At 49.9% G+C, this 25,196-nt stretch overlaps 1 protein-coding gene across 1 annotated transcript; it reads right to left on the minus strand.

Annotated features, from left to right (window-relative positions):
* Positions 1–558: 558 nt before the first annotated feature.
* On the minus strand, positions 559–24,584 carry LOC144891670 (uncharacterized). The gene is given in 4 exon segments (XM_078775347.1): positions 559–694; positions 22,013–22,783; positions 23,031–23,803; positions 23,805–24,584. Coding segments are annotated over 4 exon segments (2,460 nt in total).
* Positions 24,585–25,196: the final 612 nt, after the last annotated feature.

The raw sequence follows: 25,196 nt of genomic DNA on the forward strand, positions 1-25,196 counted from the left end.
TTTTCACATGTCAAGCTTTAATTCGATTTTATTTTTACAATAATTGCATATGCAAATTGTATCATATATTTTGTTTCTGTACTTTATTTTCACCAGCATTTCCATTTCATTTGTATTTTTTTTAGCTATTTAAAAACAATAGAATTAAAGGGCCTATCTCATTGGCGGAGACGTCGCCGCGACTGCCGCGACTGATCAGTCGCGGCAACTCGGGCGACTCGGGAGACCAAAAAATGGCTTGCGCTCTCACCAGGGCGACGTCTACGCCAGGGCGATGATATTCATCACTACTCCTTTCGCTACATTTTTTACATATTTTTGCATGTATTTATTTTAATGCAATTAAATATAAATTCAATGCAATTTAAATATACACTCACATGTAGGTAGGGGCTTCTTGATCTCCTCGAAGATGTTCTGCATATCAACAATGAAGGTTTCAACCGCTGCTTTCTTGTATTGGTTATCTTTGTATCTTGCATACGATTTATCGTAAAATTCCGGATGATCCTCCCAGAAGTCAGCCATTGCCTCTTGATGCCCCTCTTTCCAATCATATTATTTTCTAGTCGGATCGCCGCTGGAACCATGTTCCTCATCTTCTCTAGCATCAACTGCTGCCTCAGCATCCACAAACTGCGCTGAAGCTGCTACAACTGCTTCATCCTCCTTCTTCTTGCCCTTCCGGCCCCCACTGCCCTCGGGTGGCATGGTGGAAGGTCAGTACTACTCTGGAGTTGGAGCTGTCCCCTGGCAAGACAAGATGGTGGGGCCTCTTCCAAGGCAGTACAAGGAGCAGCAGCAGTAGCAGGAACAAGTACCAAATGATGAAGACCTTGACCGGATCCTGTACCTGACTTGGACCAGGAGTGAAGGCGTCTCGATGATGCCAGCACGCGCTCAGTCACGTGGTCTCTAAAGTGGGTCAAGCAGCGTCAAGCAGCGTCGCGGAGACGTCGCCGCATTGTCGCCGCAACGTCTCCTCAGTCTCCTTGGTCTCCAGCAGGTCGCGGAGACGTCGCGGAGATGTCTCCCCAGTCGCGGACAAAATTAGTCTCCGCGACGTCGCCGAAAAATCGAACATGTTTGAATTTCCCGCTACTTCCCGGAGACCCGGCTAGTCTCCAGGAGACGTCGCGGAGACGTCTCCGCAACCAGCGGAGACTCGAGTCGCCACGAGGTCGCCACCTGGTCTCCAGGCCAATGAGATAGGCCCTTAAGCAAATGTTCCACTCAGACATGCGTTGGTGTACAGTGTTTCTGCATAGAGGCATGCTATGATTTTGGTCTCTCAAAATAAAAGGCACCCCACAAATAATTGTACCAGGCCCCCCACAATGTTAATCCGGCACTGGCCAAAGCCACTCCCCCACCCATACACCTATCATTGGGTTTTCCCCTGACGACTTGTCGTAAATAAGACTGTTTTAGTAATCTAATTTATCAATTATAATACATAAATAATCATAAAATACGTGTCAGACAGAGGACACGGCAGGAAAAGTTCGTTGCAAAACAATCACTAACTTCCCCAGTGACAAAAAGACGAACACATGCGAACCTTTCTAGTGTTTCTGTTGTACAATAATCTGTTGTGCACAACATTTATTCCACTTACCTATGAAATGATACTATCGCGCGGATCCTTCGGTTAACACCAGGGCTCGCAGATGGACCAGAACGGAATTACTGGAGGCGACGCTCAAATACGGATTTTGCTATAACACACGGGAGGAAGAAGGAAAGTGGAAGCTGTGGCAAAAGCGCGTACCTGTGGAAGGCGAACCGACGGCAGCTTCGATCCTGCAGGGAAATTAATGAACTCACGAGCAACAACATTAGAAGGTACAAAAATAAAGATTTATTCACGGAACCCGAAACAATGAAACGGGACGGCAATCAAATAAAGGTCCTAAATTGGGATCCCACACACCTCACTTCAGAAACGAGACACAGGAAGGAATTACCAAAAGAAAAACGTTCGTTATGTAATTGTGAATGTGGTGCGTCCTTATCTGTCCTGTCGTCTTACGTCTCCAAGCTCCCCCCACATCACGAGGTCCCTCGCTCCGGCACCACAGCACCGCAAAGGCCCGGGCCAACACCCACTCCAGGCTCCTTGTCGACCGCCCACGAGGTCCGTGCACCACTCCAAGCTCCAGAAGCACCGATCGCACACGAGGCCCCAAAGCACCAAAAACACCGCTCCAAGCACCACGCAGATGGCGAGCTAATACCACCAGGACCTCTCAAGACCAAGAGGAAAAGCGCAGAGAGCACAAGACAGCCAGGGAGGGACATGCGCAAGAGGCAGCGAAGAACCCAAAAGCTAGAACTCGAGCAAGAGCTGCACGTGCAAGAGCTAGACGTGCAAGAAGGCCAGAGGGACGTGCTGTGTAAGAGAGAACTGGATGTGCAAGAGAGAAAATGTCATTCGGCACGCCCTGATATAACCTCCCCGGTGACGTCAGCCTTGGCGCGCCACCAACCAGCGCCTTCCACCGAAGAGGGGGGCCGCAGGCATCGCTCCTCAGAGCCTGATCTGTACCTGCAGACACACACACCTTCCCCACCCATAAGATCCACAAAACACATTTCCTCCCCCGCTGCCATTCAATTCTCACACATTTCAGCACAATTCCTTGCAGATGTTACAAAAATTGCCATGGTCTGCTATAGTGAAATCCCCGTTCACAGTTGACCATTACCTCTCAAAACACAATAATCGCCACTCATTCATTTTCTCCAACCTTACGACCACATAGAAACACATCACCTCTACACATAAACAAACGCCACCCACAAGACTCTGTGTGGCACACATTCCAATCCCCTCACCGGCCATGTCATCACTCTCACCCGCCTCCCAACTCCAAATTGCATGTCCCCAATTTTCCATAGCAAGTCCTGAAGCCTGGGACAGTAAACATCAAGGCCTTACCTCTACCTTGATGTTCAGGTAACTACAGTTGGTCAGGTCCAAAGTGCAATCCACCCACAAAATCCCAAAATTTCTCATTGGACCTACCAAATTCTTCCAAATTTCTCTTTTGTTCCCACTATGCTGGCAGGTATGTGGGTCCGCATCCAACGGTGATTATCACTACACAACTACATGTGGCTACGACAGCTCCGCACCTCTACCGTGCAAGGGTCATCGCGACAAGCCGAGCAGTCAAAATGCCAACATGGCCCATGAGTGTCCATAAGGGTGCGACCCACCATTCTTCCTTCGGCCCCCCTGCGAGGAACACGGCTGCACCAGCCCCAGCTGGCCAATGTGGTGAGCACCTGCTGCCAACACACACAACCGCACGCACAACCTCGGCCCTGGGGGAGACGGTCGCAGTGCGTGGCATTCCCCTCACGTCACCTACTCCGCCCTCATCCCCCAGTCCACAGAACCGCAGCCCCCAGTGCTCACCCACACTTGACCACACCAAGGTCCAGTCGACAGCCATGCTCCACCAGGAGACCCACCCAGAAGACATGGTCCACACACCTCGGACACAAATAGCACCACGTTGACCCCCAGACCCCCAACTCCATCCCCATGATCCCGCGTCCCAAATATCGGCACAGTCGCCCCCTCAACCAGTTGAAAGCTGTGTCCTGCTACCCTATCAATTTTATCACAGCCTCCAACACTTTGGTCTACACACCTGGATCAATAACGGTGACACTGCTGTCAGTATCCACCATAACATTTCAAAATTCACCCTTAAATTTGCATCTAACCCACAGATTACCCATGCCAAACATTTGTCACAATTCACTCATTTCACCAAAGAAAGATGCTTTGCCATACACATGCCAGCCGAGCATGGCCCATATGCTCGGCACGTTACACATTCCTGATTCATCAACCCCATGGCTCTCTTCCCAAACCGAGAGTCCATAAATCATAACGGAACATCTGTGGAAGGTCACTCTCACACCATCACGTTCCACAGATGCCCCAATGGTTGTCCGGCAGGCTATCTCCATCCCTGTCCATGCGGTTCGACCCGCGTCCATAGACCAGCAAGGCATGGCAGGTCACCACATGCCGGCTGTCCCAGAGTCTCAGGGAGAGGGTGCCAGGCTGCATGCCCGGGTGGTCACTACATTAGGCCCAAGTTGGCCGTCCGCAGTGCCACCACCAAAGCGCGACCCACAACACCTCCCCCTAGTGGTCCTCAATAATTGCCATCCCAGGCTTGAGAAACCACCTCTGACCCCCTGGAGGTCTTAACCCCCACCAGGGTCCGGTGACCCTGTCGGCCCGAGCCACACGCTCGGACGGCGCCTCGACGGACAAGGGACGCCACACTCCACCAGACCCCCCGCGGGGCCCAGGTCGTACCATGCCACCCATGGCTGGACCCCACGTCCAAATCTCGCCAGCACAGCTCCCCAGCTGGCTGGCATTCCGAAATTTAGAAAGGGGCACATTTTGCCTGAGGCCATCCAAAATGACCTCCCCTGGTCCAAATCCCACCGCCCGGGGACCAACTCCCTCCATGGCTGCTCCAAATCACTTTCCTATTTTAATTTAACTTTAAATTTCCTTTTAGAAATTTTGATTTGCCATCCCAAACCGCAGCTGCAGGTAACAACTCCCTCAGGTTGTTCTGCCCCTCCATGCAGCTGGTCCAAATTCCCTACAGGGACCAAATCTTCAGAGGCCCGATCTCCCGATCCCTCTCTTTCCGAATCCAGCCCAGAGCCAACACACTCCCCCAACTGGTTCTGTAATTTTGGAGCCTCCGTTACCAAATCGTTGTGTACGGTGAGGGTCCCCTCGGTCACCTCAACCACCTCTTCGGACCGACTCACCTCCTTCCCCAAACTCCTTTGGGCCTGGTCAAACCCGACCTCCACGGGACTGTCCCAGGTCCCCAGCCGCCGTATCACATCATCCTCATCATCATCATCCACCATCATTTGCGCCCCGACAGGCTTTGATCAATAAATACATGGTCCGGCTCAATCACACGGACCCCCAATAATGTTACCCCCTCTTGCTCTGAACCACCGCCCTGGCACAGCAAGGATTCAAATCCATCCCCCGGTTGAGGTGTTGCGGCATCCACCCGGCCCCGATAAACCTCCAGGTCAAGATGTGGGAAACATCGTCCATTTACCTGTTGACACCACATTCACCTGTGCGCATTCCCCATTTCCTTCCAAATTTAATTTAATTGCCATTCCCGGTGCAATTCCCAATTTGGCTTCCCCCCGTTCCGATTGAATTTCTGGCACGGCTTCTCCTGGGCTCCAATGGCACCATTCTTTCGTTCCTCCTTCAACTCACTTGTCCCGGCATCCATTTTGTTTTCCATTCGCTCATTCTGAGCATCCAATCTAGCCAACCATCATTCCTCACGCTCCTTCAGAGCATCCATTTTGTTACTCATTCCCCCAATTTTATTGTTCATTCCATCCATTTTGTCATTCATTCCCCTCATGTTGTTATCCATTCCTTCCATTTTATTTTCCAACCCATCCTTCATTTCCTGCATAAATTTCATTAAGGCCTGGCTGTCTATGGGGGCCGTCCCTACAGCGGGGGAAGTTCCACCGCTATTCTCAACCCCAACTACTTCCGACTCACTCCCAAGGCTTCCCACATCTTCCATCCTTCCTTCCTCCATATTGCATACCTCTTCCATCCCTGAAGAAGAGCTTCCCTGCGCGGCTTTTAACAGGAATAAAATTAAATTTAATGACGCGCCGTCAGCGTCTCGTAAGCCCAATCGACTGTACAATTTATCGCCTCAGACTACGAAAAATTTTCGTCCAAATGGCGGGCGCGATGTACGCCCGACCGTGTCTATGTCTCGCTTCGGACAAAAAAAATTGTCCTAAATTCACGCGGACCTTGCGGTTAACACCAGGGCTCGCGGATGGACCAGAACGGAATTACTGGAGGCGACGCTCAAATACGGATTTTGCTATAACACGCGGGAGGAAGAAGGAAAGTGGAAACTGTGGCGAAAGCGCGTACCTGTGGAAGGCGAACCGACGGCAGCTTCGATCCTGCAGGGAAATTAATGAACTCACGAGCGACAAGATTAGAAGGTACAAAAATAAAGATTTGTTCACGGAACCCGAAACAATGAAACGCGACGGCAATCAAATAAAGGTCCTAAATTGGGATCCCACACACCTCACTTCAGAAACGAGACACAGGAAGGAATTACCAAAAGGAAAACGTTCGTTATGTAATTGTGAATGTGATGCGTCCTTATCTGTCCTGTCGTCTTGCATCTCCAAGCTCCCCTGCACACCACGAGGTCCCTCGCTCCGGCACCACAGCACCGCAAAGGCCCGGGCCAACACCCACTCCAGGCTCCTCATCGACCGCCCACGAGGTCCGTGCACCACTCCAAGCTCCAGAAGCACCGATCGCACATGAGGCCCCAAAGCACCAAAAGCACCGCTCCAAGCACCACGCAGATGGCGAGCCAAGACCACCAGGACCTCTCAAGACCAAGAGGAAAAGCGCAGAGAGCACAAGACAGCCAGGGAGGGACGTGCACAAGAGGCAGCGAAGAACCTAAAAGCTAGAACTCGAGCAAGAGCTGGACGTGCAAGAGCTAGACGTGCAAGAAGGCCAGAGGGACATGCTGCGCAAGAGAGAACTGGATGTGCAAGAGAGAAAATGTCATTCGGCGCACCCTGATATAACCTCCCCGGTGACGTCAGCCTTGGCGCGCCACCAACCAGCGCCTTCCAGCTTCGCTCCTCCCGCACTCGTTGGCTGGAGGTTCGCGCCTACCGCGCTGACCAATCACAGGCCTGTGGCGTGGTGATAGCTCATGCTACTCGATGTGGCTGGGCCTGCTGGAGGTGTAGCTGGCTGCGGCCCATGCGGCGGTGCCCTGAACTGGCCTCTTGCCTGTTCTCTTCCGAAGTCCTTGTCAGGGAAGGGAATTATTTAATGTTGTACTTAGGGCCTGTCTCAGTGTTTATGTTGGTGTGCATTGCCATAAGGGACAAAGGTTTGATTACCAGGTGTGACACACGAGGGCTGTTATCTTTAATCCCTATCACTACCTATCACACGAACATCCTGGTATGTTCACAAGCAGACATCTTAACCCGACAAACCGGACCAACATAGAACTTATTACAGGTAGATTCCCTATCGCGACAGAGGAAGCATGTTACCTATTCAGATCTACCTGACTCTAGATATTGCTTTACCCTACCGACATAACAATACATTAGAGCTCTTCCCTGTGGCATTTGTGCAACCAAATGCAGCACATTGAGGCATATTTTCAGCGTGAGACTTATGCAGAGCTGTCTGTGTCAAAAAGTTCGACGCAGCTGACAATCAGCCCTCCAAGATGGCCGTCTCATTACTTCCGGCTGCTTCAAAAGAGAGGCTTCATTGGCTCTCCACATTCTATGTATAACTCCGTGCATACATGGTGGCGGCCATCTTGGACTTTAACGCGGCGACCCAATTTTCAACAGCGTTCTTCCTCATGCCTAGATACACCCACACACCAGATTAGAAGTTGGTACTTCGCTTATTTTTCAAGATATCGTGCTCACAAGGTTCAGACTTACATGGCGGCGGCCATCTTGGATTTTGACGTGGCGACCCAATTTTCAATAGCGTTCTTCCTCATGTGTAGACACACCCACACACCAGATTAGAAGTTAGTAGTTCGTTTATTTTTCAATATATTTCGCTGACAAGGTTCAGACATATATATGGTGGCGGCCATCTTGGCGTTTGACGTGGCGACTCAATTTCAATAGCGTTCTTCCTGATGCCTAGTTGCACCCACACACCAAATTAGAATTCGGTCCTTCACTTAGGCACGCACGCACGCACGCCGGACGGACGCACGCACGCACGGACGGATGGACTGACGCACACACGGACGGAGGGGAAAACCATCGTCCCCCTTTCGCTCCGTGGTGCGAAGGGGGACAAAAAAAAAGGGATTCCACTTTGAAGGCATCGGAGCACAGACACACTACCTCGACAAGTATTGTATATCAACCAGTCCTATCAGTCTCACGCTTATGGGTGACACAGTCAACCGGTCCCATCAGTCTCACGCTTGTGGGGGTCACAGTCAACCGGTCCCATCAGTCTCGTGCTTGTGGGGGTCACAGCCAACCGGTCGCATCAGTCTCGCGCTTGTGGGGGTCACAGTCAACCGGTCCCATCAATCTCACGCTTGTAGGGGTCACAGCCAACCGGTCCCATCAGTCTCGCGCTTGATGGGTCACAGCCAACCGGTCCCATCAGTCTCACACTTGTGGGGGTCACAGTCAACCGGTCCCATCAGTCTCGCGCTTGTGGGGGTCACAGTCAACCAGTCCCATCAGTCTCACGCTTGTGGGTGACACAGTCAACCAGTCCCATCAGTCTCACGCTTGTGGGGGAAACAGTCAACCGGTCCCAGCAGTCTCGCACTTGTGGGTGACACAGTCAACCGGTCCCATCAGTCTCACGCTTGTGGGTGACACAGTCAACCGGTCCCATCAGTCTCACGCTTGTGGGTGACGCAGTCAACCAGTCCCATCAGTCTCACGCTTGTGTGTGCCACAGTCAACCGGTCCCATCAGTCTCGCGCTTGTGGGAGGACACAGCCAACCGGTCCCATTCGATTAAAACATTTTTGGCTGGTATACCACTTCACCTATGATGTCATCATTATCATGCTTTTGTTCCCCCATTGGGAGTACTTGACAATGTGCCGAGTTTAAAATTTTTCCATTCAGCAGTTTCCGAGAAATAATTTTTTAATTATTTGCTTTTAATCCAAGATGGCTGCCATACCACGTGACCTATGACGTCACAATTATCATAAAAACATTCTGCATGGTTGTCACTCCTACCCTGAAAGTTTTGTCTCAATCGGACATATGGTTGCTGAGAAAAACGAGGTTTAGCCCGTACGGACGGAAGGACTGACGGACGGACAACCCGAAAACATGTCGGCTCTGTCGGCGGAGGAATAAAAAAGGTAATTATTGTTGGAGATTAAAAATTTAAATAAATAATTAACCATCATATGCAGTTTGTACGTGGAGGTTCCATAGAGGTGCATTTCTTAATGTTATAAAGACATTTTAAATCGAAGGCTGGCACGATGGCCCAGACCTCGAGGTAGGCACACATCTCCAAGTTATCCAGCCTGGGTTACAGTCCAGATCCAGCTACAAAATGTCATCCTAGTGTTCACAGGTAGCGTGATTCATCATTGTGTTGGCCGACCCGCGGATGTACGTTAAACTAGGTGTCCGTGTCTGCCAGCATTTGTTGGTGGATGTTAAAGATCCCACGGTGTTCTTCGTGAAGAGTAGGCCAGCCATCACCGGCACCCTGAATAAATTAAGAATTCCTGCTGTCACCTATGGGGTGGAAGGGAGGGAGGAGGAGTGCGAGGGCACATCTGCATCCTCAGCCAATAATGCTACCCCGCATCCTTGTCCTGCACACGAACAGACCTTAGATGGGACAGGATGAATTTGTGATGGGGCCCATTGTCATTTTTGTACCAATGTCATCCTGATTGCCCATCAAACGTGGATTCACATGATTACATCCAAATTCCAATCACATCCGATATCAAGATGGAAAAGTGGAAATCAAACCTCTCATCTTCCCATCGCGTTCAGTGTCATGGGGAAAGTGCTCGGACCATTTCGACGAGCTAAAAACAAAAACAATAAATATTCGGTTATATATGAATGATGTACATAATTCATGTATTGTGTGAATTATATATGACTCATATATGCGTCTGCCTACGAGGCCTTCAACATGGCCAAGCAAATTCAGGAGAAACCATAAAGTCATGGATTTATTATCCTTTAATAATGGGGGCTTCTCGAGATATTGGTCCAACCTCTTATAGACCATGGTATAACTTGCTGGTTTCACCTGCTTGGTAAGGTGAACACACCCCAGAACTGTAACCACACGCGCAAGTTGCTTTATCTCCATAGTACGTACACTTTGTCTCGTCTCCATACAAGTACATTCTTTGTTAAGGTTAGTGTTCGCTTTGTCAGGGTTTGGGTTAGGGTTACCTTTAAATTTAGTTACAAGGTAAATGCTTTGCATTTGCGTGCATCGGTCGGTGATGGTTCAACTCAACTTGTGAAACTGTAAGCTATACCATGTATATATATATATAGGGGGAACCACACCTATATGTCACATGTAAAAGTAAGGTTAATTTTGCAGATCATTCTCAAAACCGGTCGTTCCATTTTGTTGGGTTCGACTCGGGGACGAGTCTGATGAGGGAGAGGGGTAGTGTTGCGGTTTTGAGTTTGTACAATAAAGGTTAATTTCCCCCTCATAGTTTAGTCACACAACAACACATAGCCTCGCGATAGTTCAGTTATGTCTTAGTAAATGTAAGCATAGTCCTTTTCCTGTGTTAGTCTTGCGTTGAGTAGAATAATGAGAGTTAGGTCCTTTTCATACTTCCATTGCCTTATGTTAGGAGTTAGGTCCTCCATTGCCTTATGCCTCTTACGCCTCCTTGTGCTGCCTTTGGCTTTTTGGCGCGAATTAACACGAGGCAGGCCTGGCAGGTCGGGTCGGGGCCGAATGAGGACGGCGAAGAAGCTGACGGTAAGCACGAGCCGCCAATCAGGGCTCAGAGGGTGTGGCTGCAGCAATGCGTCACAGGGCGTGGTTGGAACGTTCGAAAAGGCTCAGGGCGTGTCCATATAACCCGTCGCGCAAGGCCCCCACACGAGAGAAGCATTGAGTTACGAGCAGAAGAGTAAGAGGACTCTCGAGTTGTTGGCATTTGGAGAGCATCAAGCAGTTGGCATTGAAGAGCGCGGCAGAGTATAGAGTTACGAGATCGGAGAAAGACGCACATGAACCAAGATACGCGCTCGTATTAAAGTGGCACTCGGTTGAGCTAAAGGCCGAGCCTATATTGCATTGGGTTAAGCGAGTGATAGCGCGCTGGTTGCTAAACGCGCCGTGGAACCGCCCAGCCGCGCTGAGAGACGCGTACATTTCTTTCCTGCCTCATCTGCTGCCTTTTGTTCGGGAGACGCGCTGCGAGGACCATTTTCCACCGCCTGTTTGCCATCTTCGCGGGATGTGCTGGGACCGTGGAGAGCACACCGGGCCGCCATTCGTGGACGAACAAGGCAGCGCGTGGACACCATTCTGCCTGCAATGTCCCTGTGTGAGTGCGATCGGGCCCGTGTCTGGGTTATTATAAGATTGATTAAGTTCTGCTCTGTGTCTGCTTTCTATGGCTTGTACATAAGTGTGAATAATAATGAAACCTTGTTATTCCTTTTATTCGACCGCCTTGCGTTTTCCATCATTGACTAAGCGTGGTACGAATAGAACCGCTCTAATCGGCGTCCAATATTAACGGTGACTGCACGGACCACGTGGTACGCAATCCGCTCGGTGTACTCAAATTACACGTGGCTTGTGCGACGCTTGCTTCCCCGCTTCCATGGCGGTGCAGGTATTTAGGTACGAGCGAGACTTGGTCCCGAAACCCTACCTTGCGTTTGCCCAGAAGAGGCGTCTCAAGTCTCGGTTACACCGGCCCAGAGAGACCAAGGGGCTTAATCCCCCCTTGGTCGGGGTAGGAAGGGTGGCGGAAAACCGTAACAATTGGTGTCAGGAGTGGGATTTGGAACCCTGGGAAAAAATTTTGTACACCAATTGTACATATTGGGCTCGAGTACACCAAGCGGATTGCGTACCACGATGTCCGTGCAGTTACCTTGGTATTGGAACCCGATTAGAGCGGTTCTATTCGTACCACGCTTAGTCAATGATGGAAAAGACGAGACGGTCGAATAAAAGGGAGAACACAGGTTTAATTATTATTATGTACAATGATCGGGAGAAGCACAGAGACACAGAGCAGTCTTATACAGTCGTAAGTTAACCCCAGACACGGGCCCGAATACACTCACAGGGGGAAATGAAGGTAGGATGATGTTCACGCGCTGACTTGGTCGTCCAGGAACGGCTCCGCCTGGCGTGGCTCTCCCCGGTCACAGCCCGTCCCACGATGAAGGCAAGCAGGCGGTGGGAGGGATCCTTGTGGCGCGTCTCTCGAACAACGGGCATCGCAGGCAGGCGGGAGGGAAATGTACCCGTCTCTCGCCAGGCTTGGCGGTTTTCACACAGCGCGTTTAATTATGGCACGCTCTCACTCGCGTAACCCAATAGAGGTTCTGCCTCAAGCTCAACCGAGCGTTTAATTGGTATGAGCGCTTATAGCTTGGTTCATGTGTGTCTTCTCTCAAAACTCAACTCTCACAAGTGCCTGTCCCACCAGAACTCTCAGAACTCTGAACTTGTTCAAGCGCCTCCCTCCACAGAACTGCGGTGGGGGCTTCGCACAACGGGTTTTATTGCCAACCCCCTTAGCTCTATCGAATGTTCTAACCACGCCTTGTGACGCAGTGCCGCAGCCACTCCCTTCGAGCCCTGATTGGCGGCTCGCTCTTACCGTTGGCTTCTCCTCCGCCCTCCTTCGGTCTTGCCTCGATTTGCCAGGCCTGCCTCGTGTTAATTTGCGCCAAAAGCCAAAGGTGGCACAAGGCGGCATAAGGCAATGAAAGGACCTAACTCTCATTATTCTACTCAACGCAAGACTAACACAGGAAAAGGACTATGCTTACATTTACGATGAAATAACTGAACTATCGCGAGGCTACGTGTTGTCGTGTGACTAAACTATGAGGGGGAAAATTAACCTTTATTGTACAAACTCAAAACCGCAACACTACCCTTCTCCCTCGTCAGACTCGTCCCCGAGTCGAACCCAACAAAAATGGAACGACCGGTTTTGAGAATGATATGCAAATTACTTTTACTTTTACGTGTGACATCTAGGTGTGGTTCCCCCTAATATTTACTCTAACCCATGTATGCGACAGTTTTAAAACACTAAATATGTCCCCCCCCTATTGCGTTGAGTAGCTATCTAACAGAATCACGCCCACAACTAACCGAATCCGGAATTTGTCAAACTAAACACATAGCCGGTGGGCAGCATTTTATATTTACAAGCACAGAAAACTTAATTTATTTACAGTTCTATGACCCAGGACCTGTCCTTTTTGAAGAGAAGATTGGAGGGGATGAGAAAACACAGCAAAACACAAACACACTCAAAATCCAGAACACTTGCTGCTTGCTTCTTGCATCTTGCTTCGTCTGTGTGCCTATAAAACCGGCTAGCCCCCGGACCAGCATACAGGCCATTCGTGATCTTCAGGGATGTCTACCTTACAAATCTCGTCATCCCTAGCACACCACAATAAAAATACACAAAAAATGCATTTATTCTATTTCTCTGCCAGGTAGGGCCAACCTTTTGTGGTCTGACTGCGTGACATTAATGCCACTCAAGACAAGTGGTCCGAAGATGCAAGGTGATGCTGCAGCAAGTTGCTGCACAGCAGAGGTGCAAGGCCACAAGACTTGTGGTCCATGAGTGTAATAATGTGCAGCAAAGTGTTTGTGGCAGCAAAATGCTGCACAGGTGCAGCAAAGTTATAACAAAAGGATATGGCAGCAAATGCTGCGCTGTTCGGCTGCACAGATGTAGCAAAGTGCAGCAGGGATGCTGCACAGGTCGATGGTGCTGCACAGTTCCACCTCCAAAATGGGACTGGGGTGGGGGGAGAGACAAAGCACGACCAGAAAAGCGGAAAGGGCGCAAAGGTACACAGCAAAACAAGGTAATGCAGCACAAGGGGCGCGGAAGAGCGAGCAGAGCAGGCTCGTCCCTAGCCGTCCGTACCCCCCATCGTGGGCTTACACTACCCTAGCCCTTCCTTGTATTTACAAATTCGTCTCTACGTCTTGTCTCCCATATCCCCCTCTTCTCCAAATTCGTCTCCCAATCCCTCCCAGGAAGGAAGGAAGGAATGGAACAAACACAATGCCTCATTACGTCGTGATGCGTCTTTACTACTCAAACAGTTTACAGAGCCTCGGTGTGGAGCTTCGTCCTCCTCGGTGATTGGCTGTGGATGATGCGAAGGGATTTCTCTTCTCCTAACTACACTACTGACATTAACTTTTAAACTACCCGGGGTTGTCCCCTGCCAATCGGCCACTGCAAACTATGTGGTTCGAAGAACCCGAATTCCCATTGTCCACACTGCCGGTGCCCTTGAATTTGGGTCTCACTCCCACAAATTTTCACTCTGTGCCCTTGCACAATTTCGGGGCTGGGTCATGTGGCTCCACTAGCAGGTCCAACTACCTGCGCACCTCCGCCACTGAAGTCACCAACCGAGCTTACCTGCTCCTGCGACTACCTAACTGGGGAAGGCCCCTCCTGGCACTTAACCCCCTGATGCCCACCTTGGCATTGGGCAACCCGGGTCCTCTCCTGGGATCCTCGGGCCCCACTCAACTCTCACAACTACCCTAACTGGCTCCCAGAGCCTACCTGCAGCCTCACCTGGCCGACAAACTACCAGTGGCGGAGTGCCCCAATAAACATACGCACCAATTAAACCACACGCCCAGCCATTTCACTGACTCATGCACCCTCCAAAGCACTACTTTGCCACTACCTGCACCACAGGTGTCAATATCCATACAAATTTTGCCTATACCCTCTACCTGACTTTACACTACCGCCCCCGGGCTTTCGCGAATGGGTTCCACTCTTCCCCCATTCAATCCTTCGCACCATGCATTACACACCTTTTATTCCCACACCAAGCATTCCACACCACTTATTCGCACACCTTTTGTCTTGCATGCCTTTTGTGCTCACACACCTTTTTTCATACACCAACACAATTCCACTTGTCTCATCACAATTCCTCACACACACAGCATCATCTATCTAACTACTTCCCCTAAGACTCGTGCTTCCCCGTCGTCCCGTTACATTATGCACTCCCTCGTCATTATCAACCATCTAACCTCTCTACGTCCCCTCTACAGTTCAAGAGTCACTACTTAAATCTCATGTCCCTAAGGTCTGCTAATTCCCTAACATTATCCTAGCCCTCCCTCGGCTGGCTTCGGTGCCCCATGGAGGTAACCATCGCTGGCACCCCCATGTGCCTATCACTGCCATCCCCCTAAACTAATGCTCATGGGCCCTGGCCGTGTGAGGAATGGTCAGACTACCATTCCTCCACGTAGGGTACACTACTCCCACAGTCCGCTTCACTAGGAGCCTCTTGATGTGGATATACATCATCACAGCTCGGCTTCGAAAGGTTGAGCGATCCATTCGGTTGGTTGGTCGCCTGTATGGGGTATCCGTCCAGCATTTTCGATCCAAAGGGGGAGGTATGGATGGGCCGAGATGCAGGGCTCCATCTCTGCGCGGGGCCTTGCGGTCCCACGCACGGTGACCCAACCGCCCACGGTCAGAGCACCGCACCCGCCAAGGTGCGCGGCTCCGAAATCTCCTACCTCCCCTTGAACCTCGCCGATTGCCATTTCCGCCACGGCTCGACACCAACCATACAGTGTGGGGCCCGGCACGGGTCGTGCACGGCGGTCCTTGTGAAACCGCCGCGGCATCGATCGCTGCCGGTCCCTGCTGCACACCACTCACCGGGGGATCACGTCGGCTATCCGTCGCGCTAAACGCTACCCCGGTCTGTGTCGATGCATGAGCCGCATCCTCACCACTCGCGACCCACTCCGCACTCGCACACCCAGGCGTCCCCGCACCTCCCACACACTCCGCTACCACACACTCCTCTTCCACGTCCTCTGGTGTGCATTCTCCCTCATGTTCCGTACTCGTACCCAGACACCTCGGCGCACTCATGCCTTTCACACACTTCAGTACGCACTCCTCTTCTACGCACTCTTCTACCACACAATCAGGCACACACGCGCCTTCCACACACTTCATTATCGCACACCCTCGCACACACCCAGGTGCACACTCTTCCGTTACACACTCCGTAACACCCCCGGGTGTGCACTCCTGCACACACTCTGCAACACGCTCTGGTGTGCACTCCTGCACACTCTCTGTAACACACTCTCCCCGCACACAGTCCGGTGTGCATTCTCCCTCACACTCTAACACACTCTCCTGTTACACACTCTTCCCGCACACAGTCTGTAACACCCACGGGTATGCACTCTCCTGTTACACACCCAATCATCGCACACTTTTTCTCCACGCACTCTTCTCGTGCACATTCCGTCATACACTTGTCTCGCTCACACTTCGGCGCACACTTTTCTCTCACACGCGCACCAGTCGTCCTCGTACACCGCACAATGGACCTTCCGCGACCGCCCGGGTTTCGTCTCTGTCCCAAGCGCGCCAAAAACCCTTTCACGCCAAACACATTCGCGCCATTATTCCTACTCACCTTGGGGACCTCCTTTTCCGCCAGCACCTGCAAACTTTCCATTTCGTTAGCAAGCACGGCATCACGGTGTGAATACGAACTTTGTACATATTCCATCTCCTTCTCCCGTGATATATTTTCTGACTCTGCCGTCTCTTCGGCCCCAATTGTTTCTTCAATTTAAATTATTTCTTCGACGACCGCCGGCGCGCATACATTTTTTTATCCAATTCGGCGACCGTCGGCTCTTCTACACCCCGCGGCGCGATTTCCACAGCCCCCGTCAATTTGGCTGTGCTCTGCTCTACCTCACCCTCCACGCGCTCCTCACACCGCGTCACCTCGTCGTGCCCCATTGCGACCTCCTCGCTCAACCTGCGCCCAATGTCCTCCCCTATTTTTTCCATTTCCTGGGTGTAGTTGTCACTTTGGGCGTCCATTGCTTCTTTCAATTCGTCCTGGTTACACCTTGCTTCGTCCCTCATTTATTTCATTCCATTCTCTCGGATGTCCATTCTCCCCGTTATTTTATTCATGTCATTCTTCCCCGCATTTCGTTCTTTTGGGCATCAATTATTTCTCTTTTTGATTTGTCCCCCATTTCTTTCATTTTCCCGGGTGGATTTGTCACTTTATGGGTTTCTCTCATCTCCTCTTCCTGTTCAGGCTGGAGTTCCCCAAGGCAGTGTTCTGGGCCCTGTGCTTTTTCCGGTCTTCATCAATGATCTCTCTGAATCTCTTGAAAATCCTCTCTATCTCTTTGCTGATGACTCTACTCTCTGTCACTCCATTCCTCATCCCTCAGATCGGCAGTCTGCAGCCTCCTCACTCTCTGCAAACCTAGACAAAATCACAGACTGGGCAAACAAGTGGAACATGTCTTTCAATCCTGACAAATCTCACACTCTTACGATGTCTCTCCGAAAAGACCGACTGGACAACCCTCCCATCCACTTTCTGAATAATCCTCTCCAAGAAGTTCTGTCACTCAAGCTTTTGGGTCTCACTATCTGCCATGATCTTTCCTGGGAAAACCACATTTCAAATCTGGCCTCCAAAGCCAGTCGCCGACTGGGCATCCTCCGTCGTGCGAAGTCCTTCCTTGGCACACCTGAGCTCCTCACCACATACAAGGCTTTCATCCGCAGCTCAATGGAATACTGCTCTCCCCTCTGGGCTGGTGCTCCTGCCTCACACCTAGCTCGTCTTCACGCTGTTGAAACCAAAGCGTTCAGAATCATTGGAATCTCCCGCGATGAAGCTAACTCCAAGGGCCTTTCACTCACTCACCGCAGGCAGGTTGGTGGTCTTTCCGTCTTCTACCGACTCCTCTCTGGCCTTGCCCCCCCCCCCCCCAGCTCTCTCTGGGCTCTGTCCCCCAAATATTCCTACAGGTCGCACAAGATCTGCCTGCAACCCTCTTATGGTTAAACTGCCAAAATCAAGACTCTCTGCTCACCTTCACTCCTTCATTCCTCTTTTCACCCACCTCTGAAACAAACTCCCTCACTCTCTTCAATCCCACTCCACCCTCCAGGTCTTTAAAACAGCTGTTCACCACCATCTCTTATCTTCCCCCATCCAAAACCTTGATCTTTTCTACCCCTGCTAATTTCACCCCAAATCCACTTTTTTGAAATACCAACTTCTGTCCGGGAAGTCCTTGGTGTCCTTGTGTTTTATACCTCTCCCCCCCCCCCCCCCCTTCCCACGCCTCCTCCCCCCCAAGCCCTCTCCCTCCCACACATCTCCCTGCTCTCAAATGTTGTGTCCTCTCAAGTGTTTGTGTGCTTCCCCTTCTCTCCCCATCTTGTCTTCCGCTCCCTCTTTATATATTTTGTTTGTCTGGTTGATTTGTTTGTGAAATAAATGTTAGCTCTTTCACGAGCCTCGATTCAGTATACAAAAAAAACAAAAAAAAACATTTCTTTCATTTCTGCTATGAATTGCGTCATGAATAATTGCATGTCCATAACCCCCACTTGCGCAGCGGGCCCCGCCCTCACCGCCACGTGCGAGGCGCCGCCATTTTCTTCGCCAGCTACCTCCCCCTCTTCGGCTCCCTCCTTTACCAACTGTCTCTCTTGTGTCCTGCGTCATTAATTCCTCCTCTTCTTCTACCCCCACCGGCATTCGACCGTCTTGGCTCGCCATGGTACGAATACAAATTTGGTTTTAATAACTAAATTTCGTCCACTCGTAATTTTCCAGTGCGTGAAGCGCACTCCCGGTCCAATCCCACTCCTGACACCAAATGTTACGGTTTTCGCCGCCCTTCCTGCCCTTACCAAGGGGAGATTAAGCCCCTTGTTCTTTTAAGGTCGGCGCAACCGAGAGACTTGAATCGCCCCTCCCGGGCAAACGCAAGGTAGGGTTTCGGGACAATTCTCGCATGTACCTAAATACCTGCGCCGCCACGGAAGCGGGGAATCAAGCCTCGCACGAGCCACACGTAATTTGAGTACACCGAGCGGATTGCGTACCACGTGGTCCGTGCAGTTACCTTGGTATTGGAACCCGATTAGAGCGGTTTTATTCGTACCACGCTTAGTCAATGATGCAAAAGACGAGACGTTCGAATAAAAGGAAGAACACAGGTTTAATTATTATTATGTACAATGATCGGTAGAAGCACAGAGACACAGAGCAGTCTTATACAGTCTTAAGTTAACCCCAGACACGGGCCCGATCACACTCACAGGGGGAAATGAAGGTAGGATGATGTTCACGCGCTGACCTGGTCGTCCAGGAACGGCTCCGCCTGGCGTGGCTCTCCCCGGTCACAGCATGTCCCGCGATGAAGGCAAGCAGGCGGTGGGAGGGATCCTTGTGGCGCGTCTCTCGAACAACGGGCAGCGCAGGCAGGTGGGAGGGAAATGTACGCGTCCCTCGCCAGGCTTGGCGGTTTGCACACAGCGCGTTTAATTACGGCGCGCTCTCACTCGCGTAACCCAATAGAGGTTCTGCCTCAAGCTCAACCGAGCGTGTAATTGGTATGATCGCTTATAGTTTGTTCATGCACGTCTTCTCTCAGAACTCAACTCTCACAAGCGCCTCTCCCACCAGAACTCCGAACTTGTTCAAGCGCCTCCCTCCACAGAACTGCGGTGGGGGCTTCGCGCAATGGGTTTTATTGCCAACCCCCTTAGCTACTCGAATGTTCTAACCACGCCTTGTGACGCAGTGCCGCAGCCACTCCCTTCGAGCCCTGATTGGCGGCTTGCTCTTACCGTTGGCTTCTCCTCCGCCCTCCTTCGGTCTTGCCTCGATTTGCCAAGCCTGCCTCGTGTTAATTTGCGCCAAAAGCCAAAGGCGGCATAAGGCAATGAAAGGACCTAACTCTCATTATTCTACTCAACGCAAGACTAACACAGGAAAAGGACGATGCTTACATTTACTATGAAATAACTGAGCTATCGTAAGGCTACGTGTTGTAGTGTGACTAAACTATGAGGGGGAAAATTAACCTTTATTGTACAAACTCAAAACCGCAACACTATATATATATATACTATATGATATATATACTATATATATATAGTATATATATTGTTACGGTCCGCGGTTAAGGATGTTGGTTTGCCGAGCGGAGGCACCGCGGCCGAACAGTTTTCCCCGACTAAACCCGATTCCCAAACGTTGGCCGTATCGTGCCACAGATATTCAATATGGAAAACTCTAAAGCGACCAAATGTAAAGAGGAAGAAGAAGACGTACAGAAGAGTAACGGGATTTATTATTTACACACACAAGCAAAAGGAGCAGTCACGGTTATGTACAGGGAACATGGAAAAAGCAGGTGACACAGTGAAAATCGCTAGCTTATCCTATGCAGGCTTAATTTATTCCCAGGGACAAAACAAACAGAACAAACTCATGTACACCAAAAGGATGGAAAGGCAGGACTGGCGGGAGGTGGATGGCTGGAGGGAGAGGAAGGTCCGGAGCTGGCTGGGGCTTGATCCCACACGGGACGTCGGGCTGGACCTCGACGGCCGCTGATGCCACCGATCCTGTCGTGTGCGCGGGATCACGGGTCGGAGCTGCTTGGTGGAGCCAAGCCAACGCTGCTGGTGGGGGGTCTGGCGTGACGGGTTCTCTCTCCCTCTCTCACTAACTCCAGGACTCTTTCTCTCTTGCTTAGTCCAACCACTCTTTCTCTCTCTTGGTCCAATCACTCCTCACCACCGCCAACCCAATGCAACCAACGCAACCACTGACCACCACAACGCAACCACTGACGACCAACCCAGCTCTGACCAAAACCACACAACTCAGCTCTTCCCAACTTCTTGCGCGCGCGCCTTTATAGCGCCTCCGGCGATCAAGCCGCTGGCCTTCAGGACACGCCCATCGGGGTGCTCACCTCGGCCCTGGTTGGTCGCGCGACCCTCTGGCTCCGCCCTTGATGACGACGGGCGGGCACGCCTTTCTTCCCCGACCCGAGCACATGTTCAATGGCGGCTTTGGGGGCGAAAACAACCCACAGCTGTAACAAACTGCCAAACTGCCCAGTGCAGTTGGCAATGGAGACTTGGAGGGGATGTAGCTGGAAATTGAGGCTTGGCAATGGAAGTTTTGGGAGTGGAATGGGGAATGAAGGGAATCTATCTTATTTCACTTGGTGCAATGGAGTGTCATTTTAAGGGAAGACAACGCCTTAACCTGATACACAGAATAAGGAAATAAACTACTGAACAAGGGTATTATAGTGTCCTTCAATGTATGCTTTATGGAATTAACTACCGGGACGCCCTTTGACCTTTATACACACTGGAGCAAGGAGGGCTCAGACTAAAACAATAATTCATAACAATTTACAATACAATACAACACAATCAAAGAAACACAATCCTCATTTCCGCAACAATATCATATATATATATATACTAGCTGAGGTACCCGGCTTCGCCCGGGTTGAATAAGAATAAGACAAATATATGTTGAAAAGAACATGTATATTTTAGAGCAATATCACAGTACATTTCCTACATGACGTTTTTTCAATTTTCAATTTCTCAAAACCTCTGGGTATACAACATTTCTGGTTTTCTTACTTGGTGCCAAGACATAAAGATTGCTTGGTTTTCCAACCCTCGAGCAGCCCACGTACAGCTGGCCATGGGCAAACACTTGTTCTGTGAAGTTCAGGCCTACAACCTTCATTGATTGCCCCTGCGCCTTGTTGATGGACATAGCAAAACATAGCCTGATGGGGAACTGAATCCTCTTGAAGGAGAATGGAAGGTCAGGTGGAATAAATGGTATCCTTGGAATGAATACTTTCTCTCCTCTGTATTGTCCTGAGAGGATGGTTGCCTCTAGGACATGCGGCATCATTTGCTGGATTGTCAATCGTGTTCCATTACACAGCTTTGGTGGATCAAGATTCCTTAGAAGCATGATTGGTGCTCCCACCTTGAGAATCAACCTGTGTGTTGGGAGTGCTTGAGGCTGAAGACTGTTGAGAAACTCAGTTGGGAAGTTTACTGCCTGATCTTCATCTGTCACTTTGTCAAGAGAATCATAATTTCTTTCATGACCGGGAAGTTGGTGGAGGAGCAAATTGTTGATCTCTTGAACAGCATTGTTCTTGGGGGCCAAAATGGCTCTTTCGGCAAGCCATGATGAGTCCTGGAACTGGGTCTCCATATTGGGAAAGACATTTTTGATCAAGTCATCTTTTGTTTCAACAAACTGTCCAAATGGTAGAGTTATTTGTTCTGATGCATCTTGAGGGTATAGGCTATTGCCAACTTTCAAAAGCTGGCTTGAGAACTCCCCTGCAGTGTTGTCACCAAGAAGGTGGACTCTCATGTTGGTATTCAGGGTAAGTCTTTGCACATGTGGCCAGAGGAGATAAGAAGACTTGATACAGGCCTTGACTTGATCTGCTCTTGTGCCCCGTTGGATGACTGGGAGAGTCTGACGAAAGTCTCCAGCCAGAACAGTTGTCACACCACCCATGATTTTCTTGTTGTTGCGAATATCTTGGAGTGTTCTGTTCACTGCTTGGAATGCCTGCTTGTGGTTCATAGTAGCCTCATCCCAGATGCTGATTTTGCACTGTTGAAGGATCTTGGCGTTTGCTGAATTCTTGCTAATGTTGCAGGTTGGGGTGTCTTGCTTGGTCAAATCGAAAGGCAGTTTGAAAGTTGAGTGTGCTGTCCTTCCTCCTTCAAGAAGTGTAGCTGCAATTCCACTTGAGGCCACAGCCAGAGCAATTTCCGAATTTTGACGAACCTTGGCCAGGATGATATTAATGAGGAATGTTTTTCCTGTCCCGCCAGGAGCATCGAGGAAGAATATCTTGCCAGCATCATCATCAACACTCTTCAGGATAGAATTAAAGGCTTGCTGTTGGTCCTCAACCACTCTTGGGACATTCTGCTCTACAAATGTCATCAGCTCTTCTATGTTGTAGTTTGTTTCCCTCAGAGCTCCTGAGCCATTCCCTGAATGCTGTTTTCTGGTTGGGGCATTCCACAATTTGCCATAGTGGTTCCATAGGCAATCAGGTGCTTCTCTAGCTCAATCAGGGCTTGATTGTAGATTGCACAGTTGAAATCAATATCCACACCAGGGTTCTGACGTCTGGCCAAGTGAAGAAAGTCTTCAGACATATTTCCTTTGTGGTCCTCCCAGAGCTTCTCTGGATCCTGAATGTCACATGCTGCCAATATGATGGAAAACAGCTGCCGTAGTTGCTTTGGTGCCTGTGAGACTGCTGCCTCATCCATGGCTTTTTTCCAATGTTTATCTTCTTCCAATAGACCATGGAGTCGGCAGGCATCGCGGAAGGTGGCACAATCTTGACCATTAACCCGTCGCAAATCTTTAAAGGATGTTGGACCTCTGACAGTGTGCAGGAGAAGGCGCAGAAAGAAACAGTCTCCGTTCTTTGGATGAACTGTGTAGACTCTGCCAATTGCGCTGCTGGGAAAACTCCAGGATAATTGTCTACTGGAATGTCCTTCTTCCTGCGATTCCACTTTTTGTTCTCCCATGTGTAGTAGGTAGGGACTTCATTGTACAGAAGAGTCTTGGCAAAGTCATCTTCTATGCAGAGTTTGAAGAAAGCTGTCAATGTAGTCTGAGGAGGCGGCCCTTGTGCTCGTGCTGGGGCAGTTTCTGCAGTGTAATAGACCCTTTGTCCATTTTCCAGATGTACGGCCAAATTGATGACAGTTGGATAGCGCTCATGAATGTTAAATCCAAGGATCCTCCACACTGCTTCGTTTGTTGATATATATCGGCCTGACTGGAACCTGCTAATTTCATCTGACCTTTTATTGTCACCTACTTCAAATGTTGCCATGTCACTGCCCTTATTGACATTCTTGCATACATATTTGATGGACTTAACTGAGCTGCACAGTTCCACATTGATGTGTGCATTAAAGATTTTGCAGAGCATTTTGTTGTGGGGGAACAACCCACCGATTGTCAACGTTGTACTCTCCCACACTGCGAATGTTGACTTTAGCAGTGTGTCCCCCATCGCCAGTGCTCCTCCTGCGATACTCTGGATATCCATCATCACCAGTCTCTGTCTCTCGGCGAAGTTGTTTGGGAAATCTTTTTTGGCATTTGTTGTCCTTCATGCAAACAGATCGAGGGTTGATGCTGCCACAGGGCCCATGAATCATTTGTGTGGAGATGGTCTTGAACAGTTCTGGGTCCATCTCTGGATCTGGCAGTTCTGCTGATATGATCCTGTCTATATCGTCTGGTCGGATTTTGTCTTTGCACCAAATCAAGGTGTGAGAGTGAGGGAGGCCACGCTTCTGCCACTCAATGGTGTACATCCATGCTACCAAATCTCCAAAGATCATCCCTTTCTTCAAGAACCATATCAGTTTCTTCTGTTTTTCACTGAATACCCTGGCAATAATGTCATGTCGTAGATTGGAATCTTGTACATTCTTGATTTCAGGCCATGCAGGATTGCAGGTGAAAGTGATGAATAGATCTGGACGGCCAAACTTTCTGACATATGACATAGCATCCTGGGTTCTTTCTGCCATGTACCGTGGGCCACCAGTAAAACTGGATGGAAGAATAACTGGCTGGCCAATGTCTTCTGGATTAATGCCATCTGTAACTATGGCATCCTTCAGATGGATGTACTCTTCAGCACGTAGTTTTGATTGGTTCAGTCTGATGTACAGAAGGCATTCAACTTCCATCTTTGCATAGCTGTCTACCATGAGCTGACAGGTGACACGGCCAAACCTCACGACATAGTTGGCCTCTTCGTCTCTCTCCATGAAATGGTAAGAGTAGAAATCCTTGCATGATACTTTAGAATTTCTGCCAGTTTTCTCCTGGCCAGTTGCTGGGTTTATTTTCTTCAGAGAAAAGTTGTACCCATCCTGTCCCTTCCAAAATATCAGTGGGGTACTGAAGGGCATCATAAGCTCTGTGGGTTTCTCTGATGTAATCTAAACTGCCCGATCTTTGCTTCAGGACAATGTCTCTTGATCCAAGTTCTTCACCAACCACAATGATGGCCACGTCATCACTCACAGGTGCATTGTATCGTCTCTCATGTTCTCCAGCTGGCGTCTGGTCTGCCCTTATTTTGAGCTTCAGATCTGGTCTTTCCTCCATCTGTTCAAGGGCACACTTAAACACTTTGACATATTTGTGGTTCTGGTGCAGCATTTCCTGGAGGTCTGCCACAATGTTCAATTTGAGTGCACCATTTGACATTTGAACATTCCTGCACCGCTGTTCAGCCTCTTCTTCACTTGTGCCCATGAAGTAGACCTGAACAAACTTGTGTACAGTATTGTTGTTTTCACTGGGAACAGGCTGGAGACTTCCCATCCTGTGATAACATTGAACTTGTATTGTAAATGTTGTAAAGAAAGAGTAGT

The sequence above is a fragment of the Myxine glutinosa genome, chromosome 4 (assembly GCF_964187855.1).
Source record: "Myxine glutinosa chromosome 4, kmMyxGlut1.1, whole genome shotgun sequence".
NCBI lineage: Eukaryota > Metazoa > Chordata > Myxini > Myxiniformes > Myxinidae > Myxine > Myxine glutinosa.